Source organism: Typopeltis vanoorti, chromosome 6, assembly GCF_054136105.1.
Source record: "Typopeltis vanoorti isolate ZY-2024b chromosome 6, IOZ_Tvanoo_1.0, whole genome shotgun sequence".
In the NCBI taxonomy this organism is placed as follows: Eukaryota; Metazoa; Arthropoda; class Arachnida; order Uropygi; family Thelyphonidae; genus Typopeltis; species Typopeltis vanoorti.
Window position 1 is genome coordinate 31883174 of NC_143554.1, and position 17653 is coordinate 31900826.

At 39.2% G+C, this 17653-nt stretch overlaps 1 protein-coding gene across 4 annotated transcripts in view; it reads right to left on the reverse strand.

Annotated features, from left to right (window-relative positions):
• The window catches only part of unc-104 (kinesin family member unc-104), a 942286-nt gene that overhangs the window by 214253 nt on the left and 710380 nt on the right, over window positions 1-17653 (reverse strand). For all 4 annotated transcript variants that reach the window (XM_090394094.1, XM_090394092.1, XM_090394093.1 and 1 more), the window contains exon 36: window positions 9673-9755. In XM_090394094.1, coding sequence (XP_090250220.1) covers window positions 9673-9755 — 83 coding nt within the window. The remainder of the gene's footprint in view (window positions 1-9672; window positions 9756-17653) is intronic.

Below are 17653 nucleotides of genomic sequence, written 5' to 3' on the forward strand. Positions count from 1 at the left end.
GAAGTCCCCAATTTTGTTTTTTTGGGGGGAACGAGGGTAATGGTGAACTACCCAGGTGTGAAAAAAAGGTGCTTTAGATGTAACTCGGAGGAACACCTTGGGGCAGATTGCCCTCGAATACAATGCAGAAATTGCAAATCATCAAAGCATAAAATAGAAAGCTGTACAGAACCCTGTCTTAAGTGTGGGGCTCTGACCCACAAAGTGGACACATGTCCGAACAGGACACACTCAGAAGCAATAGGAGGAACCATAACACCGATTAGGGCTACGCCCATCGGGAACCCTGAGAAAGTATCAAGGAGCGATTTTCCGGAGCTTGGCCAACAGGCTGAAGAGGAAGCAGCAACGGAAACGAAAACCCCAAAGATACCCAAGGCAAGCCGCCACACACAAACCATGAAGCTCGCAGGAAAGAGGAAGAGGTCACACCCAGCGCCCCAACAAAGCACGCAAGAGAAACGGAATCACAGGAAAAGAAAAAAGTGAAACAAAGTAGCATGATGTCATCGGAGGACGAAACAGAGACCACAAGTCAATGTCGAACAATAGGTGCAAAGCCCCTCGACAATGACATAACAATGTTAGAGAGCCTACCCCCAGTAATGGATCAATTGGCACAACCCCAAGTCCACGAAATGGACTCTGACGAAGACAGGGACTCTACAGACAGGCTCGTCATTGTCTCGGATGCTCAAAGTGCAACCAGCTCCGACGAGGAACCAGAACCGGCTTTCATAAAACAAACACCAGATAATGCCCCCCCCCCTCATTCTAACACCACCATGGAAGTTAAAATCGCAACTTTAAACACTAACGGACTACGCAACCCCTTTGCGCAAAGCGCTGTCTGGAGGCTAATGTTAACACACAAAATTAATATCCTCCTGATACAAGAAACCCATTTCTATAAGCATTGGGACGTGGAGAACTTCTCAAGAAGCTATCCGGTCAGCAGCTACTGGTGCTTCGGGGACGCTCACTCGCGAGGGGTGGGGATACTAATTCGCCCCCCAATCGCGGGGGGGGGGTTCTTCAACGTCCAAAAAGACGCCACAGGACGCCTAGTAACGGTGGACTGGAAGTACGGTGGCCGTACCATCCGACTTGCTGCAGTTTATGCCCCGAACAGTCCATACCACAGAATTGGTTTCTTCTCTGCCCTTGAAAACTATCTCCTGGGAGCAGAACACCTAATAGTTGCAGGAGACTGGAACTGTGTGGAAGACACACGTCTAGACAAAATAGGCAGGAACGCAAACACCGGAACTGGCGGCATTGCCGCTTTAAATCGATGCTGTATAAATTTTGACCTCGTCGATATCTGGAGGCGGAATAACTCCGCCAAAGTAGAAACTACGTGGTGCCGCGGCCAGATATCGACAAGACTAGACAGGGTGTACGTGTCCCAAAACTTGGAACAATATGTTCAGAGGATACGTCACACCGCAGTGCATTACTTGACAACCGACCACAAGATGGTCATACTAAAAATCACACTCCCAGAGGTGATGGAAATAGCCAGAGGTCCTTGGAGGCTCCCTCCCACCTTCCCCAGTGTTTTCAGCAACCAGCTACAGAACCTCTGTGACAGATGGACAAACACCAACTGGGACTGGGAAAACTGGCTGACCTTCAAGAGGCAGGCTAGGGAACTGTTCCAAAAATGCAGACGTGAAAGGGCCTACCAACAACACAAATGGCTGAGGGATCTCTACAGGGAACTCGGCTGGTACCGGACAAACGAACGGAGCGGAGTTCCCTGCAGAGATCTCATCAGACAAGTAGAAATGGAACTGCAGCAAGAGCGGCAGAGTAGAGTCGAGGACCTTGACTTTCGAACGAGACTCTATCTCAGACATTTGGAAACACCTTCCGCTGCATTCTACAACCAACAACGGGTGGCGGCTAATGATGAGAAAACGATTCACCAGATCGAGGAGAAGGGCCAGATTTTATGCTCAACCCACGAAATACTCCGTCACTTTCATCAGCAGTATATCGGTATCTTCTCTGACCGGCAGGGCACGGATGACTTCAGTGAGTGGGACGCAACACGTTTTCCCGATCATCTTAGTGCCCTGCAGGACAGGCCGATAACTGCAGCAGAATTAAAGGCCATGTGCAGAATGATGAAAACAAAGAAGACCCCAGGGCCAGACGGACTGGGGATAGAATTCTATAGATCTATCTGGGAATTTGCATTGGCAGCGTTAATAAACATCTTTAACGAATTCCTCACTTCGGGAAACATCCCCGAGGAATTCGTTAAGAGCCACACCATCTTTATCCCCAAGAAAGACCGAGATCGGACTTTGTTGAATAACTGGCGTCCAATCTCCCTAACCAACGTAGACTACAAGATTTTTGCAAAAATTATCTGCACGCGCCTTAAGGGCGGTATCGAAAAAAGAATAACAAGCTCACAGGTCTTCGGGATCCCTGGTAGATCTATGGAATTCAATCTCTTTTTCTTAAGAGACTTGATCAAACTGGCCAAAGAGAAAAAATACCCCCTGGCACTTCTCTCCACCGACCTGGAGAAAGCGTTTGACAGCGTCAACCACAGGTACTTGCAGAACATCCTACAAAAAACAGGCGTGGGCCCGAGACTTCGGCGTACAATTAAAAACATGTATGCGGAAGCCACGACCCAACTATCTATTAATGGGTTTCTAACAGAACCAATCCGCATAAAGAGAGGGGTTAGGCAAGGCTGCCCGCTAAGCCCCCTCCTCTTCTCCCTAGTATTAGAACCCCTAATCAAAAGAATTGATAACACTCCCACAATTAACGGTATTCCACTGACCCAAGGCTCCAGACAATGCAAAATAGTGGCATATGCGGACGATGTAGTGGCTACACTCAGAGACTCTGAGTCCATCTATATCTATCTGCACACGCTGCAAAAATTCAGCATAGTCAGTGGTCTTCGTGTTAACGCACAAAAAACCAAAATCAAAAGTTTCGGAAATTTCCATAGCACTGGACTTCCCTACGGTTTAACGCTACAGACACAGCCCCTAACTATACTAGGCGTGCCCTTTTCAGACCCTAGCACTACCAATCCAAAAATTGCAGGAGACAAGCAGGGAAAGGATAAGACTGTTCAAACCAACCTTCTTCTCCTTTTATGGCAGAGCGACAGTAATAAAAACAATTGTCACCCCAATGCTGATGCACACTGTCAATATCACAGGCATCACGCTGGCACAAGAAAATAAGTTATCAAAAGAACTCCTGGATTTCTTCTGGAATGGGAGAAAACGCGAAGTAAAGAAAGAATACCTACAACTCAAACAGGAAGAAGGGGGTTATGCTCTGCCCGATCACAAAAGCTTGCTACAAGCAAACACGTTCAAAACCGTACGGAAGGCCTTAAACTCCGACCACATTTCTGGCCTACTAATTAGATATTTTATAGGACTTTTCCTCCCCCTCTTTGGGATCACGGACTATGCTGGACCCTGCGCAAGGGGGGTGCCCAAGTGGTACCGTACAGTAGTGAAATCGATCACAACACTCAGAGACAGAGGAATAGCAATCCTCACACACAAACCCAAAGCAGTATACTGGGATTTCTTCCAACTTTCCAGGCATGATACACCCAATCTTAGTACAAATAATGAAATTCTCTTCAGAAACATCAAAAATAGCTGGGGACAGCCTTTTCATCGGGATCTAGCCTGGAGAATAGCCTACGGCCGGCTCCCTGTGAAACAGGTGAAATCCCGGTATGTACCTAACCCATGCGACCCATTCTGCGATGTCTGCCGGGATGTGGAAACAGTGGACCACTTCTTTTATTTTTTGCCCACCAGCCCAACGCATCTGGCGGAGACTCAGCACAGCATTGGGAATCCCCATGCTGACAGTAGAAGAGGTCGTACGACTACAATTCCCGCCACCAGTCCAAAAAACCCAAAAGTTCGCTATCTTCCTAATCAATGTACTAAAATATCACATCTGGAAAGTACGGAAAAAATCCCAGGTACGAGACGCAAATTTAATGTATGCAAGAATAAGAAAAAGGTTTCTTTTTCTACTTACCCAAATTTCTTGCACAAGAAAGGCACTTACTAGGAGACTTTAAATTTGTGAATCAATACTGCAAACCACCGACAATATGCTTTCTTATACAGGGACGCATCAAGCCCTGTATATCTCTTTAGAACCCAAAAAACCCACCATCCCCCCCCCACACACACACCCCAGGAAAAAGTATAACCACTCTGTCTCCCCTAGCCACAAAGCTTTCGCTGGCACGGTTTCTTTACTCCAAACAAGGGGGGGGAGATGAGAACCCGGGCGGCAAAAGCTTACTGCGAGGCAGTGCCGCTCCTCGTGAACGGCATCTCCCGGGCCAGTCTCTTCCCCATTCTAAGTCCCAGTGGTACCAGATATACAAGTTACTCAGTAAGTTCCTATTCATTCCTACTTACCGGACCTTGAGTCCTGTTATTTCAGATTTAAAATAAATATTTAAATAACTCCTATTATTTACATCTTGTCTTAAAAAAAAAAAAAAAAAAAAAAAAAAAAAAAAAAAAAAAAATAATATTTACCTGGAATAAAAATAAGGATATTATATCTAGTAACATAAAAAAGAACCTCCATTAACACTGGAGTAAATCATTACTTTAGATAAAATAATATGTGAACTATAGACAAAAGTCTATGTTTAACCTTTTTTCTGAACAGATAAATTGAGATTATATGTTACAGACCTAATGTCCAATCCTCACCTTCTCATGGTGCACCCTGTTGGGTATCTGCTTGGATACTGAACGAACGAGGATAGGCTGGCAATTTGGGATTTAGCCGCCCAAATTGTATTCTTATTGGTTAAACCAAAATAAAAAATGATGGTACAACATGACAAAATTTCATGCCAGCTGGGGCATCGCCCGGTTAAACAAGGCCCCCGTTATTTTTGCCAGGGAACCAGGGCGAACAGCGATAAGTCAGCTACTGGAACAAATCTGAAAACCAACCCCAACTCAACATCACCAGAGTTAAAGATCGGTACTATCAACGTAAGAAGCCTGAATGGCAAAGAAATGGAGCTAGCTGAGGAATTAGATAGGTACCAGATCGACATAATAGGGGTGACTGAAACAAAAAAAGACCAAAACTGGTGAGATCTTTCTGACCAATAAATACAAATTGTTATATTCAGGCAATGACAATCAAGGAAAAGAAGGAGTAGCCATAGTATTCAACACAAAATACGAGGCTAATCTTCTTGAATGGCAGTCAGTCTCAAGTAGAGTAATGTGGGCAAATATGAGAATGGGGAACTGGACAATGAGACTTATTTGTGCCTATGGTCCCACCACAGAAGGTTCTACTAAGGTAGAAGTGGAGGAATTTTTTGAGGCTTTAGAAAAAGCAACTGTCACAATGAAAAACGAATAGTTGGTCCTTGTTGGGGATCTAAATAGCAGAGTAGGAAATGATTGTGAGACATTGTAAGAAGCCTGAATGGCAAAGAAATGGAGCTAGCTGAGGAATTAGATAAGTACCAGATCGACATAATAGGGGTGACTGAAACAAAAAAAGACCAAAACTGGTGAGATCTTTCTGACCAATAAATACAAATTGTTATATTCAGGCAATGACAATCAAGGAAAAGAAGGAGTAGCCATAGTATTCAACACAAAATACGAGGCTAATCTTCTTGAATGGCAGTCAGTCTCAAGTAGAGTAATGTGGGCAAATATGAGAATGGGGAACTGGACAATGAGACTTATTTGTGCCTATGGTCCCACCACAGAAGGTTCTACTAAGGTAGAAGTGGAGGAATTTTTTGAGGCTTTAGAAAAAGCAACTGTCACAATGAAAAACGAAAAGTTGGTCCTTGTTGGGGATCTAAATAGCAGAGTAGGAAATGATTGTGAGACATATAAAAATATTTTGGGAAAATTTGGAGAAAAGAGCAAAGCTAATAATAATGGCAAATATCTGTTGGATTTCTGCTCAGGACATGGACTGGTTATTACTAACACCATGTTCCAACATAAAAATGTGCACAAATTCACATGGAGAGAAGAGGCTAGGAATAAGAAAAGTCTCATTGACTATGTTATTGTTGATAGTGATGTTTTCTCCCTGGTGCAGGACACCAGAGTGTACAGAGGATTTGAAATTGAAAGTGATCACTATTTAGTCTTGAGCAGGATAAAATTGAATTTCATATTGAAAAGAATAACATGTAAGAAAGTTTTAAAGCGAATAAAAGTTCAGCAGCTCTCAGATGTGAACTGTAGACTAAAATACACAAAGATTATTGAAGAAAAAATGAAAGAGTTTGAGAACAGGAATCAAACACTGGAGATTCAGTGGCAAACTCTGAAGGAAACATTGATTGATTCTGCCAGAGAGGCATGTGGTGAGGTTGTGTGCAAGGATAAAAAAATCAGAACTCCCTGGTGGACACAGGAAGTTAAAGAGGCAGTGAAGGAAAAGAAGAAAGCATATCAAAAGTTCCTGTCAAATAAGTCAGCTTGTGCTCTTAGAGAATATAGAGACAAATGCAAGAATGCTAAACAGTGTGTAAAACTAGCTAAACAAAAGTCATAGGAGGAATTTGGCAAGAATATAGAAAATAAATATCAAGAAGGTGGCAAAATATTCTGGAGGTTGTTGAAGAAGCTTAGGAATGGAGGAAAGAGTCCTGTAAAAGGAGTTAGAGATGATAAAAGTGACATGAAAACTGCAGGAAAAGATATTCTTGAAGTATGGAGTAATTACTTTGAAAAACTGCTAAATGAAACAAGCAGTGATGATAGCACAGTGGTAAAAAACACTGACCAGGCATGCAGTCAGGAATACATATCCATACTTGAAGTAGAAAAAGCCATCAAAGGCTTGAAATGTGGAAAGGCAGCTGGAGTAGATGATATTCGACCAGAAATGCTGAAGTATGGTGGTATAAGAGTCTTACAGTGGCTGCACTGCATAGTTCAGAAAGCCTGGACAGAGGGACGAATTCCCGATGATTGGAGTAAAGCTCTCATAGAACCCATATATAAAAAGGGAAATAAAACTGAATGTGAGAATTACAGAGGTATTTCCCTACTGAGTGTTCCTGGCAAGATCTATGCAAGTATACTTGAGAAACCGTTGAGAAGAATTGTGGAAGAAAAGCTTGGTGAAGATCAAGCTGGATTCAGGCCAAACAGAGGCTGTCAGGATCAGATCTTCACTTTACGACAAATAGTCGAGAAAGCATGGGAATATAACAAAGATCTGTATTTAAGTTTTGTCGATTTGGAAAAGGCATATGATAAGGTGCCAAGAGAGAAGCTATTCAATACGCTGCAGTTATATGGTGTTAATGGGGCATTATATCAAGCAATACTCAGTCTTTATTTGAGTTGTAAGTCAGCAGTTAGAATTGAAGGAAGTACAGGAAGATGGTTTAATGTTAAATCTGGTGTGAGACAAGGATGTACGTTATCCCCTCTGTTATTCATTATCTATATGGATCACATTATGAAGGAAAGTGGTATTAAACATGATATCAGAATTGGAGATGTTAATGTCAGCTCTTTGCTTTATGCGGATGATGTTATACTTCTAAATAAATCCGCTACAAGTCTGCAGGATTCTCTGACTAAATTGAATAGTTGTTGTAATAGATATGGTATGAAGGTCAGCAATAAAAAGACAAAGACAATGAAAATAGGTAGAATCATTGAAAATGTCAACTGTCTTGTGAATGGAGAACCTGTGGAACAAGTAAAACATTTCAGCTACTTAGGCACGATTTTTACTGAAGATGGTAAATTAAATATAGAAATAGACAACAGAATCAGCAAAGCTGGTATGGTGGGAAGTCAATTGAATAAATTCATATGGAATAAGAGAGAAATTAGTCGGAACACTAAATTAGCTGTATACAAGACAGTGTTCAAACGAGTTTTAACTTATGGATCTGAGAGCTGGGTCAGAAGTAAAACACTTGGCCAAAGACTAGAGACTGCAGATATGAGAGTCCTGAGAAAGTTTATAGGCGTGAACAGATGGCATCAGTGGCAATATCATATTAAAAATGAGGATATTAGGAAAGACCTTGATATTGTCAGCATCCAGGAATGTGTTAGCAGAGCTAATCTCAGGTGGTATGGTCACCTAAACAGAATGGGCGAGGAAAGATTAGCAAAACAAGTGTTCTCTGCCAGGTTGGCAGCAAAACGATCCAGAGGAAGACCAAGATATAGGTGGATTGATACGGTACAAAGTGCCTTAGACGATAGAAATATAAGATCTGATAATGTTGGAGTCTTGACAAGTAACAGACTGATTTGGAGGAAAATTGTAGATAGGAAGTTAGTAATGATATAATTTTTTCATGTAGTACTATCATATCCTGTACACCCCTTGTGGGTACATGGCAGGAATTTGATGATGATGTTACAGACCAATTAGCCAATAAGGCTAAACAGGTTGACTGAGGCCTCTTTTTACCTCCTACTATCCTACTCTATCTTATATCATACTCCTCTTTTACTGTCTGTTGATCCTCAGCATGCTTTATTCTCCAAAGGCCAATGATGAGAGACATGAACTCCCATTCTACCTCAATAAAGGTCGAAACCGGTCTGGGTAGTGGCCCCTTGCCTTTAATACAAAACATCATACATCCCCTTCTTGGAGATGTGTTTTGGCATTAAGGGTAAATATTAAGATTAGTGATCAGAGCTTGCTCCACTTTTACCACGAGTTGCCTTGGTCTTGAACTACCTGTGGGATCAGCTAGTCCTGCATAAATTGCAGGCACAAACTTTAGTATCTTTGGTATCTTTAACATAACTATACCCAAGTTAAAAATACTTTCTACACTTATGGGTTGTGTTTTAGTGGACTATCCATAAATTGAAACTATTATAGGTTGGACTGACCTCCAAAACTAAATGTATCTAATAGAAGTTTACTGTATAAACTAGATGTGCTTATAATATAACATTGAGTACTACAGTGAAATTTTAAATAAATCAGTCATGGTAAATGCCATAAACAAAACAAGCATGAAGAAAATCATAAATTTAACCATAATTATAAAAACAATTTAAAAGATATTTATAATAGTGGATTTCAATGATCCAGATTGTGTTCACAGCTGATGTAGCCAGTTTAAAATGAATTGGCAGGTGGGTGCAACTGCTCATATCACCTGGTCTTTTACTGATTGCATAAAGTTTCTAGTTAATTAGAACCTTTCCCAATATCATCCATAACTCCAAATTAGCATAAATTGGGTACTGCTTGTACTGTCTAAAGGTTGTAACCTTCTTTTGCACATCAATGAACTTTCAATTTTTATGTTTTAAATATTATTCATCAGCTAATTTACCAACAAAAAGTACTTTACTATCCATTGATTATAAATAATCATGCCAGGGTGGTGGTGGTGTCCCTCACACTATGCATTAAAATTCATCTACTACCAAAGTAAATTCAGTATGTATGCCTACAGTAGAATTCAAACCCAGAGTCTGCGGGTTGGATAGTCAGACTGTTGGCTATTCTTAAATGTGAAATAATTTTGGAAATGGCACTTTTCTTAAAAAATGATTAAATAAGATTTTCTTTAGAAAATGTTTGTAGAAATTAGGATTGAAGAGGATGTGGACTACTAATTTAATATTTAAGTGAAGAAGTACTTACCTTGGCCCAGTCCTAGCATCTCTGTTATAAATGATTAGGCACAGGTCTTTGGTGACACTTGCTGGATGTGCACAATTTTCAAGCTGTTAAAATTAAATTACTTTTTGTTTTTAAGATATCATATTACTATGAATTATGGCAAACTGAATTATAAATGAACTACACAAATATCTTGAGGATATCTTCTGCTATATAGTTTTTTTTTTTTAATCATTTTGTTGCAATGTTTATACAGGTTACTGGCACATTTTTAAAACCATTTTTGGAGAATAATAGTCAGAACAGCAAAAAACAACAGTTTTTTGTTTTTTTTGGGGGGGGGTGCGATTTGATTTCTTTGCATTCATTTTTGAAATGAGAATGGTCCTCAATATCATGCATATTCTTCATGTTTTGTTAAAATTTTAAAAAATATATATTTAGAAATGTTAAAGATACCATACCAAGCTATTTTAAACCTGGTTTTACTCCATTTCCCAACTAAGCAAACAAACAAACAAACAAACAAGTCAAGTTTGTTCCTGCAAGTGTTGCAAGTCTAGCTGACCCTGCACATAGTCCAAGACCAAGGCAACTCATGGTAAAAATAGAATAAGCTCTGATCACTAATCTTAATATTTACCCTTAATGCAAAGCACATGTCCTGGACGAGATGTATGATGCTTTGTATTAAAGGCAAGGGGCCACTACCCAGACCGGTTTCGACCTTTATTGAGGTCTCATCAGTGGGAGCCAGGCTAGAAATACCAAGATTTTAGTAATAAAGAACTTATAAGTATTTTACCAGATAAGTATTTTACTTATCTGGTAAAATACTATGATATTTTATAAGTATTTTACTTTATTACTAAAATCTTGGTATTTCTAGCCTGGCCCCCAATGAAGAGACCTCAATAAAGGTCGAAACTGGTCTGGGTAGTGGCCCCTTGCCTTTAATACAAAGCATCATACATCTCGTCCAGGAGATGTGCTTTGCATTAAGGGTAAATATTAAGATTAGTGATCAGAGCTTATATCTACTTTTACCATGAGTTGACTTGTTTGTCTGTTTGCTTACTTGGGAAATGGAAATGTAAAACCAGGTTTAAAATAGCTTGGTATCTTTAACATTTATTATACCCAAGGTAAAATGCTTTCTGCATATATTTAGAAAGTTATTTTTTATTAAGGGAAAAATATTCTGTTTTGTCCAATCTGCAGCTACTCTCCAGTTGGCAAAATCCCCTCACCATAGGGCAAATTGGCAAACATATCTGTTGATTCCTGTCCATTATCAACTGAGTAAACCAAACTAAACATGTGATTAATATCACTTTAATTCCATGCTAATATGCATTTTGAAACAGTAAATTTAACTCCCTCTTGTATGTTTCTACAAGATTATCACTACAATGTACTATTTTTTTAAAACTATTTTGGGAGATCTTACCCATCCTTTTAAACCCTTCTGAATAAAAATGAAGTGTGATATTTCTCTGGCTGTTTACCTGTTGCATGTGTCAGAGATTTTGTTTCTTATTTCTGTTTTCAGGTGAAGTATCACATTATCTGTACTTCACTGGGGTCTTTTAAGAACTCTCTCTCCCCCCACTAAAAAAAAACATGAGAATGAAGGATTCATGCTCATAGGGATTTTTAGTTAGGTACCAAAGATCTCCAACCTACAGACCACACAGCCACACACACTGAAGTCCCTTATCCGTCAAGTAACAAATGTGCTGGGAAGTAGGACAAATAAGGTTACCCCAAATGTTATATGAGTACTACAGCAACACTGAGCTCCACCTTATGGGAAAATACAGTAGTGAACAAATTAATCTGAACAAGCCAAATTTTATTCAAGTTTTTGGTTGTGGTTTGGTTTTTGTTTCAGTTCAAAATTTTGGTTCTAGTTCACTATTTTGTTGAGTGCTGCATGTTTTAACTTTTTAACTATCTCTACAATATTTATTAATAGTGTTGTGTATTTTTAATAGTATAAACAAGTTGGCATTCACAGTGTTTTATTCTTTTTGTGTAGCTATAAAATAGATACACACAAGAAAGCATTCAAAAATATGTACTCTTTCTTATGACACATCCATGACTCAAAGACAAATTGCCAATGAGTGTGGTGTTGGTTTGGGCACTGCTAATGCAATTTTAAAGAGTTTAGGAAGACAAGTACCTTTTTCTCCTGAGAGAAAATGAAAATGTGGGTGAAAAAGGAAAACTACACTTACTCAAGATCGTTTACTAGTTAGGAAAAGCAAAATGAATCCAAGATTGTTTGCTGTAGGCTTAAATAGAGATCTGGCAGCTAGTAGGATTATTGCTTCTGACATGACAGTCCGTCAAAAATTTATTGGAAGCAGGGAAGACTACCCACAGAGCAAAAAAGAAACAACTATTGATGAAGGCTACATAGAAAAAGAGGCTTCAGTAGGCAAAAGTGTACAAAGATGAACAGCTGAGAAATGGAAGATCATATTCTTAGATGAGAGCCATTTCTTTGTCCAGGAAAATAAGTAACATGTTCACAAATCAGCAACTGAGAAGATTTCTCCTGCCCACCTCCAACAAGCTCCTAAACACCTGGCTAAAAAGATGTTCTGGGGTTGTTTAGCACATGATAGTCCAGAATCACTTGTATCTGTTGATAGTATGATGAAAAGTGGCCAATACATAAAAATATTGGAAAAAAGAGTGGTCCCACAGATCCAGAAAGACAAAGAACTCATCTTCCAACAGAATCTTGTTCCATGCTGCACTTCAAAAAAACCAAAGTGTTCCTCAAAAAATCACAACATGCTTCAGTGGCAGGTAACTCTCCTGACATTAACCCAATAGAAAATTTGTGGGCCATAGTGAAAAAGAGACTTGAAAAATTAAATTGTGATACAAAGGATAACTTAATACAATTCATTATAAAAGTATGGTTTCGAGATGCAGAAATAAGAAAAGCGTGTTCTACATTGGTAGAGTCCATGCCTAAGGGAATTAACAAACTTATTAGGAACAGAGGAGTACATATAAATTATTAGGTAGAGTTGGACTTTAATTTTTTTACTTATTTTCTTGTGAAATTAGAATTTTTCTAAAACACGAGTATTCGGATTAATTTGTTCGCTACTGTAGACTTAATGCAAATCTTGACCCTTGCAAGCAAGGCCACTAACCAAATGAACAATGATGAATAATCAAAGACTGCTGGCCTTAGCAAAGCAGGGAGGACCAAAGCAGTGCATGATCATCGGGATCACCTTTTCTGCACATCTATAGGTCAGAACCCATATCAAGCATGGTAGCAGGGCACTCGATCCCAGTGATGGTGGCCTGGAAGACAGACTAGTGAAAAAGCTTTAGTAGAAGGAGACAGAAGAATATGGGAAGAGAAGAACAGAATCAGATGAAAAATGAAAAGGATCAGTACTGCAAGTGACAAACAGGTGCCCAAAGGATGGACTTATTAGAATAGAAACATAACGTATAGCTTCTGCACGTGAAGGTCCCTCCTTATCATTGTCAATCCATTGCAATGTCTTTACAATTCTAGCAATGTTCTCTTATAACTTCCATCGACTTCAAAACTTTCTTAGTAGTTAGTTGTACACTATGCATTTCATCCTTGAGTACTACATTTCAAAACCTTATACTTAACACAAACGTTACTCGCTGTGTGAGTAAGCTGTACTCACTTGCTTACTCACACAGTCTATTAAGATCGACTTGTAACACCATAATATCTACTTTGAATAATTATCTGCAACTTTCATGTGCAAACATTTGCATATCTTCATTTAAACCTGTCTTACTAACATACAAGTTACTTGTTCCTAAACAAACAATCCCCTGTTTTATGGCCTGAAAGGATCTAAAGCTATGAGACTGCATGTACTGTGTATAATGTTGATTTGTGGATCCAGGAGGAAAAACACTGCTGACTGCATGTGAGACCAGCTAACTCATCATGCCCTTATAACCCTTGTAGAAGGAATGGAAGCGAGTTTTTGGATGTGTGGAGTGAGAGCGAGGGAAGATTGGATTTGTATAATAGGAGTGGCTTACACCTAAATGTGTTTGGTATCAGTAGTCTAGAAAAACTATTAACTGGTATGAGACCTAACAGAGAAAGTCAGCGAAACTAAATTACAAAGGGAGGAATGGTGAGAATGTGAGTGTAAGAGCGACAATGTTATATAACTGTGTCAATAACGGGAAGGGGCTTTTACATGGAAATGTTGACGAGGAGAGAACAATTTTGACTTTGTGTTTGTCCAGCTCAGACCCATCAAACATGTGCAAAGATGTCTACATGTATAAGGCATTAGAGAAGAATAGAGATCTGTAAGTTGTCTCCAACTGTCTCATGCAGACTGCAGTATACAAAAGAGCATGCAAGTAGATTATTATGTTTGTACACGAATGCTAGGAGTATTAGAAACAAAGGGATAGCGTTTTTTGCCTTAGTCAATATGTTGGAACCTTGGATTGTAGGCGTTAATGAGACCTGGCTATCAGAATCAGACATACTAACGTATGAAGTGTAAGGAGTACACTATTTTTAGGAAGGATAGGAGAGGAGGGGAGCGTGCTGCTAATGATATCAGATAACTTAAATCCAGTTAGAGTTGAGACCTATGATTGTAGTACTTACTACTAACAGTATTTCAAGTGGCAGTGAGTATGAAGCCATGTATTGTGAGGTGGAATCCAACAAGATCAATTACATAGTGGGCTGTCTGTTGTTACAGATCTGGTGGATCGGTTGCTAGAAATGCATCACCAAATAGAAAAGATGAGTGTGAAAAGAGTAATCATAATGGGAGATTTTAATTATCCAAATATTGATTGGGTAGCAGTAGAATCTCGTGAGAAGAATGAAAATGCATTTATTGAGCTGTTGCGGGACAACTTCCTCAAGCAGATGTGACAGAAAGAACTTGAGGTCAAGAGTGTTAGATTTGATTATAGTTAAGTTAAGAAAGACAGTAAATCCTGTATTCTTTTGAGCCAGGTACGAAACTTGAAGATCGAAATCGAAGAGTTTCATGCCGAAGAACCATCGGCATCCACTGAACTCAGTATACTCCTCAGTACACTGAGGAGTATACTGAGTTCAGTGGAATGAGATCGGGTGAAGGATGGGAAGAATATTGACAGCAGTGCATGGGAAACATTTAAACAATACTTAACACGTTCGCTGCCACGCTACTTCGCCATAGTCTGTCCCCTGTACGCTGAGCAATTTCACTTCTTCGAGGTCAGTACGGTAATCTCGTTGCCGGAGGTCAGTGTCATAAGAGTATACTCGTAGTTGGCTTGTGCAGAGCATATACCATCTATGAGAATACACAGTTTTGATGCTAGCTCCACAAGCCAAGCATTTTCACTTCTTCAAGGTCAGTACGGTAATCTCGTTGCCGGCGGTAAGTATCATACGAGTATACTCGTAACTGGCTTGTGTAGCTGGTTTACCAACTACGAGGATACTCATAGTTGGCAGTGAACTTGTTAAATGATGCGACATCAGAACGTGTTCCAAGAGTTCAAAGAATAAATAGGGTAGGAGGCAAATGGATGTGTAATCTTATTAAGCAAGAGATTCGTAAGAAATGGATGATGTGGAAGGAATACCATGTGCATAAGGATGATGTCTATAATGAAAATTATAAGCAGCAGGCTAGAATTGTCACAACTGTTGTATGGAAAGCAATTCTCTTGTTTAATCTTATTAAGCAAGAGATTCATAAGAAAAGGATGCCATGCTAGACACTCTTCTCATCTAATGAACACATCTGGATATGAAGGATGCCGGTTGGTTTCAATTACGGGTTAAGCAGCTGTTATCAGAGTAGTATATTAAATCTATTAATCAAGTCTATTCTTATGTGAAGTCTATTATTGCATAAGAATCTCCATGCAGTCTGATGCCTCACTGTGGAAAGATAAGACTATCCACACAATTCATATTCTACCTTTACTTAAAGCATTCATCAACACAGCCCTCACACAACACACTGCGACATCCCTTTCCACATATCTGCCACTCCTGAAGTGAAAAATTTATTTGAATTTTCTGGTAATCCAACTTTTATTCAATTTTCATGGACAACCAATTATTCTGTCCCCTTTAGTCAAGGGATGAAAATACGAGGGTGGTCCGAAAAATTTTCGGCCTAACAATGAAAAAACTAATTTATAATTTCAAAATTATTTTAATTTTTCAACATAATCTCCTGAAAGACTAATACATTTATTCCAGCAATGTTCCAGTGCCATTATCATGCCCTCTGTAGTGGTTCTCAGTAAGATCTGCAAAATATCCCTCTACAGCTGCAATTAAAGAAAAATGCTGACCAGCAAGCAAGTTTTAGTTTTGGGAAGAGATAGAAGTCAGAGGGAGCCAAATCTGGGGAATAGAGTGGATGATCCAACAATTCATAGTGCAGATCCCTTAATTTTTCCACTGCCAAAACACCTTTGTGGGCAGCTGCATTGGCCTGATGAAAGATGAGTTTTTTCTTCTGCAGACCGGGTCTTTACTCACAAATTTTTTCGTCTAGTCTGGTTAAAAGATTGGAATAATATTCCCCTGGCTATTGTTTTACCCTTTTCAAGATAATTAATAAACAAAATGCCTTTAGCATCCCAAAACCCCGATGTCACGACCTTTCCTGCTGGTGGAACAGACTTTGTCTTTCTTGGAACTGAACAACCAGCTTCTGACCACTGTTTTGACTGCTGTTTGGATTCTGGTGTGTAATGGTGAATCCAAGTCTCATCCATAGTAAAAATCGATGCACAAAATTAGTTTTATTCTTGTGAAAATGCTCCAAGCACTGTTCAGAGATTTTCATGCGAGTGCGTTTTTGATCTGTGAGCAAACGCAGCATTTTGTGCAAAGCTTTTTCATGTGCAATTCTTCGGGCAAAATATATCTTACACATTCTTTTGAAATGCCTATAGTCTCAGCAATTTCACGCACTTTGACTCGCTGGTCATCCAATACCATATCATGAACTTGATCAATAATTTCTGGTGCTGTTACACTTTTTTGGACGTCCTTTACGTGGATCATCTTCAAGAATGGTACAGCCACGTTTAAACTCAGCAGCCCATTTCTTAATTGTTGAAAATGAAGGAGAAGAGTGCCCATAAATTTTTTTTGAACTTCGAATGAATTTCTTTTGCCGTTAAACCTTCTTTTACAAAGAATTTTATAAATGTACGATACTCAATTTTATCATTTCAAGGGATACAGACAACACTTTTCCTTCGGACAGGTGTATAAAACAAATTACTTGATAGAATGACTTGCAATTTCACATGGTCGCTTATGACAGATGTTTCAACTTAGAAAAAAAAAATCTTGTCGATAGTGTTGCCATCTATGGTCGGGGCCGAGAACTTTTCAGACCGCACTCATATTTTAATGGATGTAACATCATCAATCCTATAAAACCTTTTTTTTTGCAACTAAAATGTTTCTATGATATCCTGTCTTTTCTGCCTATTAGCCAACTTCTGCAACCCACAAATCCTCAATCTATCCTTGTAGCTTTCCTTCCCTTTGGATCTTCTCCATCACCTTCTCATCACTACAAAACTGAATGTGACTAGACCTGTGCACTAATTTAGATGTGGCCATATCACTAGTCACTTTTGAATATATCCTCTGAGCTTCAATTCCCAACAACTAACATCCCAAATAACTAGTTACTTGGAGTACAGTTCCATTCCATCAATGTAGTATGAAAAGATTACAAGCTCTGTAATCTTTTCATTTCAAAGCATGTAACTTTGCACTCTGATCAGCATATTGAAATCATTATGCAAGCTCTCTACACTGATTAAGTATTACAGAATACTGTAGTTTGCATCATCAGTAAGCAACTGAATTCCCATCAAACCATTTCCTATATCATTGATGTCAAATTAAATAGCAATTATCCAAGCACAGATCTCTAAATAGAATTTCAAGGGATAAAAAATGCTTTCT